Consider the following 13,479-nt stretch of genomic DNA (forward strand, 5'->3'; position numbering starts at 1 on the left):
TCTGATGACACTATTTATTTCTAATAAAACACTGGGTGTGAGCTAAAAACAAATAAACAAAAATCAATGCTCAAATGATCTTACAGAATTCCTCTTCTCTGTTTTAACTCTGTGCTGTTTATCCTCCATAACAGTCTAACACCTCTGATGGACATACATTTCTCTATCTAATGTCTGATTTCATATTAATAATCAGTGAGTCAGACAATGAGCTTGGCTCAGAATTGGACAGGAGGAAGAGAAAGAGAGCTGAAATGCTTTGGGAACTACCTAGGCAATGCTTTTTTTTTTGAGTTACTGTTTTCTTTAAAAAAATTTTTTTTATTAATTTATTTTGATTTATCAACAATCACTTCCATAAGCTTTTGAGTTTTAAATTTTTTCTCCCCCTTCCTCCCCAAGATGGTGCACAATCTGACATAAGCTATACATATACATTCCTATTAAACATATTTTCACATTAGTCATGTTGTAAGGAAGAATTAGAACCAATAGGAGGAACCACAAAAACAAAACAAAACAAAACAAAAAAAGCAAAAAGTATGTTTCGATCTGCATTCAAACTCCACAGTTCTTTCTTTGGATGTGGATAGAATTTTCCACCATGAGACTTTCAGAGATGTCTTAGATCCTTGCATTGCTGAGAAAGGCTAAGTCTATCAAAGTTAGTCATCACACAACATGGCTGTTACTGTGTACAACCTTCTCTTAGTTCTGCTCACTTCACTCAGCATGAATCCATACAAGTCTTTCCAGGTTTTTCTGAAGTCTGCTTGCTCATCATTTCTTATAGCACAATAGTATTCCATCACATTCATATACCACAACTTGTTCAGCCATTCCCCAATTGATGGGCATCCCCCCCCCATTTCCAGTTCTTTGCCACCATAAAAAGAGCTGCTATAAATATTTTTGTACAAGTGGGTCCCTCGGCAATGCTTATAAAGACTCCTTGCTTTCACCTGAAACAAAGGTTTCATTTTAACGTTGTTAATTCTTATGTATGGCTATAAGTCATAGAACACCACAACTTCCGAAAGAATTCAAGTTGTGTGCTGCCCAAAGGGCAATGGAGTGTAAATAGTGGGTGTAAATAGTCTATAATATATTACCAAGGAAGAATTACATGTAAGTGGTAGGTAAAAGTGGTGTAAAGGCTGTCTTTAGGGATTCATGATTAGAAAAGGTGAGCCTGATAGATAGTGAGGGACATCTAATTCATGGATGGTCTCTGGTGTTCTCTAGCAACCACATAATTGAAGATGGCCAGAGGAAGACCTCTAGCACCAGTGGAAGACATAAGACAAAAACTGATGAGAAAGATAAGAAGGTATGAAAGGCCTGAAAATTGCACTTCTGGAGGGAAAACCTGCAGCAAAAGAACTGTTTCACATCTATTGTTGCATTTTCAGCACCTAGGACAGTACTTGGCACAAAGCAAGTGTTTAATAAAAGATTTTTGATTGGACCTTAGGAATCACCTGGTTCAATCTATGAATTTTACAAATTTTCTTGCTGGCTACAGACACACCCAAGTCTCCTCCATCATTCAAACAAAACAAAACAGAATAAAAAACCTTCACTAGACCATATCATCTCCTAAAGTTGTTGTTCTGTACCTCTTTCCTTTTCAGTCAAACTACTACAAATAGTCATCTACACTTGTGATTCAGTTCCTTCCCTTGAGCTCTCTTCTAAACCCTCTGCAATTTTGCTTTCAACAATATTACTCAGTTGAAACTGCCCTTTCCAAAATTACCAATGACTTCCCAGGTGCTAGACCTGATGGTCTTTTCCCAGTCTTCATTTTTGCCCTCTTTGCCTCATTTGACAGCGTAAATCACCCTCTTCTTCTACAGACTTTCCCCTTTCTTCCTACTCCTCAACCTTGGATGGATCATCATTGTTCATGTGTCCACAACTGTGGAAGAAGCCTCCAACTTCCTTCTCTTTCTACTCTTTCTAGTTGACCTCATTCACTAACATGACTTCAATTATTATCTCTATGCTGATGACTCCCATATGTATGTTTCCAAACCAGTCTCTCTCCTGAGTTCTAGTCCAGAATTACCAACTAATTACTGGTTTCTTAAAAACTGAATGTGCTATAGGCATCCCAAACTCAAAATGTGCCAAACTGAACTTACCTTTCCCCCCAAAACAACCCCTCTGAAATTCTTTCTTTTAGTCAAGGACCCCGGTTCAAAACTTTGCTGTCATCTTCCACTCCTCACTTCTTCACTCACCCTACATATAGAATCAATTGTCACATCTTGTCATTTTTCACCCACATCTCTTGAATCCATCACTTTCTGTCCACACAGCCAACCCCCTAGTTCAGGTCCTTATGCCTCCCTTGGCTGGACTATTACAATGGTCTCCTATTTGGTCTCCCTGCTTCAAATCTCTCCTTTATCTAATACATGTGTCACACAGCTGACAAACTGATGTTCCCAAAGCACAAATTTGACCAAACCATTCCCTTACTCAATAAACTGTAATGGTTCTTTATAACCTCTGGGAGCAAATACAAACTCCTCTTGTTGGCATTTGAAGTCCTTTATAACATGTCTACAGCCTACCTTTCTAACCTTATTGTACATTCCTCCTCTTCATACACACTAGAGTCCAGCCAAGCTGTCCTTCTTGCTGTTTCTCATGCAGAACAGCCTACCTCCTGTATCTGTGCTTCTGCACAGGCAACTATCCCCTATTCCTGAAATATACTTCTGTCTCTCAGAATCTCTAGTTTCCTTCAAGTTCCAGCTCAAGTGCCAACATCCAAGAGGCCTTTCCTGCCCCTCTCCTCCATCCACCAAAATTACTATCTGTTTAATATCTACTACTTCAGAGGTTCTTAATCTTTTTTTTTTTGTCATAGACCTTATTGGCAGTCTGGTGAGGCATAGGGATCCCTTCTTAGAATAATGTCTTTGAATGAGAAATAATAAGATTACAAAGGAAACAAATAGTTATCAAAATACTTTTTAAAAAAAGTTCATGGACTCTAGACTAAGCTTACCTGATCTACCTATAGATACACAGGTTGTCTTCCCTCATTAGAGTATACATCTCTCGAAAGCAAGGGCTGATTTTGCTTTTGTTTTTTCAGTCCCAGTGCTTTGCACTGTTCTTCACACCAAAAAAGCACTTAATAAATGCTTACTGTTGACCCAAAGAAATTAAGTGAACTGCCCAGGGTCACATAGATAGTAAAAAGCAGGACCAGAATTCAAATTTAAGTCCATAAATGCAATTCTAGTACTCTTTCCTCTAGACTGAAGCCAGATTATGAAGGGCCTTGAGAACTAAGATGAAAAAAATTATGCTTATTCAGTAAAGATTAGGAAATCACCAGGGGTTTTTGAATAAAGGAATGAAATGATCAGAGTGATACACTGAGATTACTCAATCAGCCATATAAATGATGGATTAGGTGAAGAATTAGGAAGCTATTCTTTTTTTAAAAATTTATTAATTTATTTTTAGTTTTCAACATTCACTTCCACAAGATTTTGACTTCCAAATTTTCTCCACATCTTGTCCCTCCTCTCACCCCAAGATGGCATGCATTCTGAATACCCCTTCCCCTAATCTGCCCTCCCTTCTATCACCAACCCCCCTTCTGTTTTCCCCTTCCCCTTCTATTTTCCTGTAGGGCAGGATAGATTTCTATACCCCACTGCCTGTATAGCTTATTTCCCAGTTGCACGTGAAAACAATTTTTAATATTTGTTTTTAAAACTTTGGGTTCCAAATTTTCTCCCTTCCTCCCTCCCTACCCACCCTCATTGAGAAGGCAAGCAACTTGATACAGGCTATACAAGTGTAGTCATGCAAAACACTCCCATAGTAATCATGTTGTGGAAAACTAACTATATTTCCCTTAATCCTATCCTCTCCCTGTTTATTCCATTCACTCTTTTGACCCTGTCCATCCTCAGAAGTGTTTGCTTCTGATTACCCCCTTGCCCAATCTGCCCTCCCCTTATTTTCCTATAGGGTAAGATAGATTTCCATACCCAATTGAGTGTGTGGTATTCCCTCCGTAAGCCAAATACGATGAGAATATGATTCATTCATTCCCTCTCACCTTCCCCCACTTCCCGTCCACTGTAAAAGCCTTTTCTTATCTGTTTTATGTGAGATAATTTACCCCATTCTACCCTTCCCTTTCTCCTTCTCCCAGTATAATGCTCTATCCCCCCTTAATTTTATTCTCCAGATATCACCCCTTTATCTTCAACTGACCCTGTGCCCTCTATCTATCTATCTATCTATCTATCTATCTATCTATCTATCTATCTATCTATCTATCTCTCTATCTATCTATCCATATAATTTCCCCCCCCCCCAACTACCCTAATACTGACAAAGGTCTCATGAGTTACAAATATCATCTTTCCATACAGGAATGTAAACAGTTCAACCTTAATAAGTCCCTTATGATTTCTCTTTCCTATTTACCCCTTCATGCTTCTCTTGAGTCTTGTATTTGAAAGTCAAATTTTCTATTCAGTTCTGGTCTTTTCATCAAGAATGCTTGAAAGTTCTCTATTTCACTGAATATCCTTTTCTCCTCATAAAGGATTTATACTCAGTTTTGCTGGGTAGGTGATTCTTGGCTGTAATCCTATCTCCTTTGTCCTCCAGAATATCATATTCCAAGCCCTGTGGTCCCTTAATGTAGAAGCTGCTAAATCCTGTGTTATCCTGATTGTGTTTCCACAATACTTGAATTGTTTCTTTCTGGCTGCTTGTATTTTTCTCCTTGACCTGGGAACTCTGGAATTTGGCTATAATATTCCTAGGGGTTTTCCTTTAGGGATCTCTTTTGGGAAGTGATCAGTGGATTCTTTCCATTTTTATTTTACCCTCTGGTTCAAGAATATCAGGGCTATTTTCCTTAATGATTTCTTGAAAGATGATGTCTACGCTCTATTTTTGATCATGGCTCTCAGGTAGTCCAATAATTTTTAAATTATTTCTCCTGGATGTATTTTCTAGGTCAGTTGTTTTTCCAATGAGATATTTCTCATTGTCTTCTATTTTTTTCATTCTTTTATTTTGTTTTACAATGCCTTGATTTCTCACAAAGTCACTAGCTTCCATTTGTTCCATTCTAATTTTTAAGGAAGTATTTTCTTCAGTGAGCTTTTGGACTTTCTTTTCCATCTGGCCAATTCTGCTTTTAAGGCAGTCTTCTCCTCATTGGCTTTTTGGACTTCTTTTGCCATTTGGATTAAGCTATTTTTTAAGGTGTTATTTTCTTCAGTATTTTTTGGGTCTCCTTTAGCAAGCCGTTGACTCATTTTTCATAATTTTCTTGCATCGCTTTCATTTCTCTCCCCAGTTTTTCCTCTACTCTTCTTACTTGCTTCTCAAAATCCTTTTTGAGCTTTTCCATGGCCTGGGACTGATTCATACTTTTTTTGGAGGCTTTGGACGTAGGAGCTTTGATTTTGTTGTCTTCTTCTGGTTGTATGTTTTGAACTTCTTTGTCACCAAAGAAAGATTCTATGGTCTGACTTTTTTGTGCAGTTTGCTCATGTTCCCAGCCAATTACTTAACTTTTAAACTCTTTGTTAAGGTAGGTGTCTGTTCCCAGTGTGGAGAATGTACTGTCCCCAAGCTTCTGGGGTTTTGTGCAGCTGTTTTCAGAGATACTTCTAGGGACCTGTAAACCCAAAACTGTGATCTAGATCCAAGCATGGGCAAAGCAAGAGAATCCTGCCTCAGCACCAGCAAATAGACCCCTGCAATCCCCCTTTGATCAGCCACTTGATTCCCCCTTGGTCTATGGACCAAGAGCTCAGGCAGCCACTGCCAGAGACTGTGCTGGAACTGGGGCTGGGACTAAGACTAAGCTTCTCTCACTGAGGTCATGGACCTTTCCTACTGACCTTCTAAGTTGTCTTTGCAGTTTGTGGGTTGAGAAGTTTGGAAACCATCACAGCTGTCCACGCTTCGTCCTCTGAGGCCTGCTCCTGGTTTTCTGAGGCCTGGTATTTGTCTGCATGCCCATGCTGAACTGTGTTCCTCTCCCAGCCTGGTGCGATATACTTTTCCAATCAACTATCCAGGTTGTCTTGGGCTGGGAATTTGTTTCATTCTATCTTTTTGTGGGTTCTGCTGCTCTAGAATTTGTTTAGAGCCATTTTTTTTACAGGTATTTGGAGGGCTTTGGGGGAGAGCTCAAGGAAGTCACTGCTTTCATTCTGCCATCTGGCTCCAGGAGACTATTCTTATAGTCCATGTAAGAAGCAATGAATTATGAATAAAGGTGAACTAGTGGGATTGCAAAGGATAAGACAGCAGAATCAGAGGACTGAGGGCAGCTGATTGGATGCGGTGGGCAGAGGAAAGAGTCAAAGATGACTCTGAAATATTCATCATCCCAAGTAGAAATGTAGAGCTAAAGTCATGTTTTTGATGGACAATGTGTTTTGATCACGTTGAGTTTCAATTGCCAGAGGGACAACCATATGAAAATGTCCAATGGATTACTGAAAACATGGAACTGGAAATTTGGGGAGATCTAGAAATAAAGCTTTGGTAGTCACCTGCAGAGTTAATAATTGAAGTTATCAGAATTGGTAAGGCTGTCAAGAAAGAACGAAGAAAGAAGAGAGCCAAAGAAAGAGCTTTGGAGGACAATGTTTAAGGGCTGGAGGGAAGGTGTAGAGAGAGATAGAACGAGCAGTAAGAGGTCACACAAAGAGCATACAGTGTCACCAAAGTTCAAAGAAGAAGGAGCATCAAGAAGGAAAGCATGGTCAATAGCAGTAAATGTTACAGTTCTTTCCCATTCTACATCTGCAGTTTATTTTTTCCTTCCTAGATATATTACCTCACACCTGCCCTTATAATTCATTTTACCTCTAAACATGTCTCCAAATTATAAAGGTCCTTTTAGATTCCAGTCCTACTTTCCCAGATACCACTCACCATTTTTTCACTCTACCTTGGTAGCATGTGTGAAATTGATGAAAACAATAATCTACCTACGTGTCACAGGAGATTTCTACCCTAATATTAGAATGTACTGACCAACAAATATCAAACCCAATACATCTGTTACATAAAATACATTATACTATACTTGGAAGTTATATGCAAATGTTGTTTTTAAAATGCTTTCCAATCTGTTCTCTTACTCTATATTCACAACAACCCAGTGGTTATAAATAATTGTTATCCCCATTTAATAGCTGAGAAAACTATAGTACAGTTAGAGTAAACAACTTATCCTAGTTCACACAGATAATTAGTGGTAAAGTTAAGGCTTTCCATCATGTTACACTGCTATTTAGTTTACCCATCAGGTAAATGATGAAAATATTAAACAATACCAGAGCTCAAAATGACTAATATAATATTTTCTATCCCAAGTCAGCACTGATCCAACTTTCCATCGAATTATACATCCTAAAAACTCAGTCCAGATCAGAGATCATCAGCCTTTCAGAGGCAGTACGCCAAGTCTTCCATTTTTTCACTATCCTGGGGGAAGTTACACTTTAAATCATTATCAGCTAACATCTGAATTATGATTTAGCACATTATCAAGAAATAGTTGACAGTCAGCTGAGTATAGGGGGAGGGGGGAAGGAGGATATGTGGCAACTGTAGTGAAAAAAAGTAGAACTAGGGAAAAAGAAGGCCAGAATGGAGAAACTGGGCTTGATAAAGGCAGGTTGGATGATGCCAAAGAGAAAACTCACCTATTTATAATTTTCTAGGATCAACTTTGGCTATGCCACAAATATGGGTAGGATCCTGGGTTTTCTTAGGCAGTATAGATTTCAAAGTTGACTGATTGTAATAAGGTGAAAATCAAAAAGAAAAAAACAATGTCAAATTTCCTGTCCTGATTTTGGGTTCAGGAAAATTATAAACAGTAAGCTTTGGAGTTAGAGGATCTGACCTGCATGTAGATTTTTCCTCTTTCATGTTCTACCTTTGTGACTTTAATCTCTTTGGGTCTCAGTTTCTTCATCTATAAAATAACAGGGATGTAGTAGATGGCCTCCGAGGTCCCTTTCACCTTTAAATCTACGATCCAGCGGTCACAATAGTCTTAAACTGCTAATCCCTGGACTAGACCACACTTCTGCAATTTATGATCTGGGCCGCTTAGCTTATTTGGTCAAAGCCCAGCACTAGTGGGGTCAAGGTCACATGCCTGCCCCAACTCGAGATGGTTAGTTCCATGGCCACATATTACACTCAACATTTCAAACAAGGGGAATAAGAAGAGAGTATAGATGGATGAGCACAGATTCTTCACCACTTCTAGAAAAACAATGAAAAGGAAATGCTTCAAGTGAAGGTCAGTAGTGTCATTTTCATAGAGGAAGAACAGCACATTTTGCCTGTCCTTTGAGAAAGGCTTAAATGCTAAAGTCAAGCTAGATTACATCTATCATTATGCTTTGATCTCACAGGCCTTCTGCTCTGTCAAAACAAATTAGATTAGTTGGATTGGGCTTCTTTATTCTGTCCTGCTAGTTTTATTCAATACTCAATTGTCTTCAAGGTGATTTGCAAATTTACATTATGATTTTTTTCCTGGAATTTTTCTGGGTACAAGAGTTAAATTTATAGGACTATCATTTTTTAGATTCATTCCTTGGACTTTTTTTTTTTTTAAATAGCACTGCCCTAGCTTCCTTTTACAGTCTCTGGACATTTCCCTATTCATGTTTCTGTTCTCAAAATGGATAGCCTTTCAAAAACTCTTGCCAATTCTTTTAGTATGTTATAATGCAAATAATCAAGGCCAGTGAATTTTGGATGGGTAAGTAATTTAATTTTTGGAAGGGCAGTGTTACTCTGGGCAAGTCACAACCACCCAGAGGTCTGGGCAACTCTCTAATTAATCTAAATATAAATTGCAAAGCAAGTGCTGATCAGTATTGGCAGAGGGAATTTCTTATCCCAATGGAATCACAGGTTGTGTTCAAACATCTTACTCAGTTAATACTTATTAAATTCCTACTATGTGTTGGCGCTAAAATACATCTGCCCTCAAGGGGTTTACCCTTGATCCCAGTCTCTAAAACTTGGATATCTTTCCTCATCAACAAGCTGATCTGTTTTTGCAAAGATAAAAATGAAATAACATGCACAACATGCTATAAACAATAAAAAAAGTTTTCTTTTCCTTCCAAACTTGTTTTCATCTGTGTAAAAACTCCCTTGACGATGTAGACCAACAATTTCTTTATAATTTATTGTTTTAGAGACTTGTCTGGGTGTACTGAAAGGTTAAGTGAGTTACGCATGGTCACACATTTAGCAGGTATGAGAGGCAGCAGGATTTTAAACCAGGTCTTCCTTTCTTCAAAGTTAGCTATCTATCCACTTAACCACACTAACTCTCAAAAAAGTATTCTGCAACTCTAAAACACTGTTAATATTAGATAAGATGTAGAAAATATATATTATAGTCATCCACCAAGCCTTTCCTCTCTGTTTGGCTTTCCAGTTTCACAATCTGAGCATCTAGTCCCTTTTTCTAATTTCCTCCAAGGAGAGAATAATAGAAGCATTAGTTGCTTCTGCATTTTTGATTTTATCTATTATTTGTTCTTCCTTCCTATAAAATAAAAGCACAAAATTTTCCTTTACTCCCTTGTTCCAGCTAAGAAAACTTAATTCCTGTGGAAAAAAAAAGACACCACAAGACTAATTGCTGTGAGCTAACAGACATTAAAAGGGTCACAACAACTCCCTCCACAAAAAACAATGCTAATTGCTCTGAGCTAACAGACATTAAAAGGGTCACAAACAACTCCCCCCAATGAAAAAGGGTGAGGGGAAAAAAAACTTGCTTCTCTTTCTCATCATACAGCAGTAATTTCAGCATATTATGAATAAACTTGAAATAATGGACTTTTCAGTAACCTTATAATACGTTTCAATATATGATCCTGTATAAAGACAGGAAATGTCTTTCCGAAAACATGCATGAAATTCAAAAGACCCATATTAAAATGCATACACTGTAGACCTATACACAACCCCAATATTACAACAGAGAAAATAAAACCTGATGCAATGCTGTTTATATATGTGCCACATACCACAAAGAAAACGCATACACAGCATGTTAAGTTTAAGAAGTGAAATAGATGGAATTCAGTCATATTGTGTAAACAGAAGAGGGTGAGTATGTGGTAGAGCTGGAAGAGTGTAAGCAGAAGGGGTGGGACTTGCCAGGAGCAGCTATTTGCAAAAAATGCCTTTTTCTTTTCCATTCATTCTCTTCCTAGTTTTGGTGTCTGGCACAGTCCCTTACAATTACTCACCAGCTTTCCATTCTAAAGCTTTAAAAGGTACCTGGAGTGTTTTTCCCCCCCACACACATTATGTAGAAAACAAGGCTACATTCAACGTATAATTTAAATTGAAAAGGCTGTTTCCCCTTTTTTCCCTTCTAAAGGCCTCAAGGGTTGCTGACTAAGAAAGGTTCTTTCCTTTTGTCCCAAGCTCAAAAATCTAACAGAACGGATAAAATGGGAAGTAATGAATTACTGTTTCAAAGGCAGTTAAGTCATTTTTACAAAATGCTTCTCATTCTTTTCTCCTTGCTTTCTGGTAAGTCTGTTACTGACAGCAGCAACAAAGGATTTGATATCAATCCTGTTTCTCTGGACATTCCAGATGCCCCGAAAAAAAGGGCAACGTGGACCAGCAAGTTTCCCCAGTTCGCTCCATGCACAAAACGGGTTTTTATCTTTTATCACAGGTCTTTCCACCCCATTAAAAGTTGTTATTAGCCAGCGCTCTCCTTGGCGGTCTCCCTCTCCAGTCCCTCTCTAAACTCAGGAAATTAAAGGCTGAAGGACAAGGGAGAGGCTTCTTTCTTTCACGTCTTCCAAACCCAGAGATGAAGGGGGGAAAGAAGGAGGTAGTGACACTAGGGAGAGCAGAAATGGTAGGTGGGCGAAGAGAAGTGACAGAAATAGGTGACGAGGAGGTAGGAGATGGAAAAGTAGGAGAATGGGGGAATGATGTGGGCGCAAGAAGTGAAGAACGAAAGGAAAGCGAAAGATGGCAAAGGGTGGACGGGGTAAAGGAAGGCGACAGGAGGCAAGGGGGAGACGACACAGGGATGGGGGAGTCTCCGGTCCATCCATGGCACTGCCAAAGAAGGGAAGTGCTCACCGTTGAATGCCCCTGGCTCTCCGGGCTCCTCCTCTTCGTCGTCCTCCTCCCCGTTCTCGGACTCGGTCTGCACAGGCTCCTCTGCAAAGTTGACCCCCCGGCTGGGGGTGCCGCCCCCGGCGGCTCCGGCCGCGGCCAGGTCACCAGCGCCAGGGCCTCCTTTATGCCGGTTCTCCTGCTGGAGGCGGGTGAAGTGCTGCAGGGCGAACTCCAGCAGGTCCCCGGGCTGGTGCCTGAGCACCTCCACGGTGAAACTCTGCAGCAGCTCCGTGAGCCCCGCGGGGATCTCGATGCTGCTCATTGCGCCGGCCGCCTTCGCCCCCGCCGCCGGGGGCAGCGGGACTCCGCGGGCACCGCGTCCTTCCCCGGGGCGACGACGGCAGCCGACAGCCCCGGGCCGAGGGCTGTCTCCAGTGGCGCGCCTAGACCTGCGGCAGCCCAGGGAGCCGCGAGCAGGTGAGGGCCGCTTCCTGGGCACCGACGGCTCGCCTGCCCGCGCTCTGGCTCCGTGCAAGCTGCAGTCAGGGAACTACGGCCCCGGAGGGGCGGCAGCATCTCCGGCTCCTCCCGCGCCCGCCCTGTCTCTCCTCTACCCCCTCGAGAGCCCGGCCCAGCCCAGCCCACGCCCCGCCCGCTCCCGCAGGAGGGAGGGGGCGCAGCGCCCATCCATGTGACCCCGGAAACCATGACAACCACCGCCCAGCAAGGGCGCTGCGCCTCCGCCCCGCCGGGGATCACTGAGCTCCCCAACTTCGCAGCCAGGGGCGGCGCTGGGGCGCTTCGGCGTTCACTGCTTCTTTTTCTCCTCCAGATACTTCAGGGCGGCCCTGGCGCCTGTTCCAAACTCAGCATGCTTAAAGTTGCGCCTGTTCCCCTACTTCCCCCAGTGATCTTTCTTTACCTCAGCTCAAAGACTCAAAGACGTGTGTTGTGCTTGGTCTCCATAGATCTATTCCTCACTCGCAGATCTATTCCTATTCCAGCCGCCTCGACCTTCGGGCGCTTCTACACTAGCAGCTCCTGCAGTAACAGTCGCAGTATTACCACACTCCCTAACCGTAAGGCTTTACAATCTATCAACATACATATCTGGCTATATTCATATCTGGCTATATGAATGTTGCACAAATCTGTATAGTTTCCTTTTCAACGTATTTTTCTTCTGGGATCTAGAAGTAATAATTAGAACCGATAACAGTATTCAACAGCTTTGTCTTTATGTTATGTTGTTTTCTTTTATCCAACGTAATGGCCCTACACCGTGACAGCTTCGTAACTTTTGTATTCCATTTCCCCATTTTTCCTTGCCTTTCCTCATTCTCCCCATTTTGGTGGGCCATAACACTATACTGGCTTTCATATTTCCTTTAACCAATTTCATGTTTTGCACACTCTATTTTCATATTTTTTTCACGCTCCAGTATATCTAGGGGACTGACATTTATCGATTGTGACAAAAACAGCTAAATTAATGATAGCACTTATAGAGTACTTTAAAATTTGCAAATTGTTTTACAACGATAATCTCATTTTATCCTCATAACAACCCTAGGAGTTAAGTGCTATTACTATCATCATTTTACCGATGAGGAAACTAAGGTACCCAGAGTTTAAGTGACTTGCCTAGGGTCACACAATGACTGAGGCCATATTTGAGCACATCTTCATGACTCCATGTCCAGCATTCCATCCTGTGCCACCTTCAACTCAACTCAATATGTACCATTCATTTTGAAACAATAACCAAATTGGACTAGTGCCCAATTATCCCTCTTTGTGTCTTGGAAGGTGGGATTAAAAAGTTAACTGAGATGCCCAAGGGGGCAGGTAGGTGTCACAGTGGATAGAGTGGTGGGCCTAAAGTCAAGAAGACTCATCTTTCTGAGTTCAAATCTGGCCTCTGACATTTACTATCTCTGTGACCCTAGGTAAGTCACTTACCCCGTTTGACTCAGTTCTCTCATCTGTAAAATGAGCTGGAGAAGGAAATGGCAAACCGCTCCAGTATCTTTGCCAAGAAAATCCCAAATGGGGTCACAAAGAACTGGACATGACTGAAAAATGACTCAACAACAACAGATATGTTCAGAGACAAAACAATTTGCGTGACTGGTCTGGATTTAAAACTTGGCCAGTTATACATTCTGGTTTGGACAGCATTGTCATCAGATGACAATGCTATGATACCATACAGAACCAACAGGGGTATATGGTGAAACAAGCACTGGACTTAAGAACCAGAAGCGACCCGGGTTCAAATCCAGTGGAACATAAACTTTTTGAAGGTATTAACATCTTTATTTCCAG

At 41.0% G+C, this 13,479-nt stretch overlaps 1 protein-coding gene across 1 annotated transcript in view; it reads right to left on the reverse strand.

Moving 5' to 3' along the window:
* Positions 1-11,676, reverse strand: part of PRKAR2B (protein kinase cAMP-dependent type II regulatory subunit beta) — a 148,327-nt gene extending 136,651 nt beyond the window's left edge. The window contains exon 1 of the mRNA XM_020984581.2: positions 11,173-11,676. Within this exon, the coding sequence (XP_020840240.1) occupies positions 11,173-11,473 (301 nt within the window). The 5' untranslated portion in view covers positions 11,474-11,676. The remainder of the gene's footprint in view (positions 1-11,172) is intronic.
* Positions 11,677-13,479: the final 1,803 nt, after the last annotated feature.

Source organism: Phascolarctos cinereus, unplaced genomic scaffold (assembly GCF_003287225.1).
Source record: "Phascolarctos cinereus isolate Bilbo 61053 unplaced genomic scaffold, phaCin_HiC Scaffold_1;HRSCAF=81, whole genome shotgun sequence".
In the NCBI taxonomy this organism is placed as follows: domain Eukaryota; kingdom Metazoa; phylum Chordata; class Mammalia; order Diprotodontia; family Phascolarctidae; genus Phascolarctos; species Phascolarctos cinereus.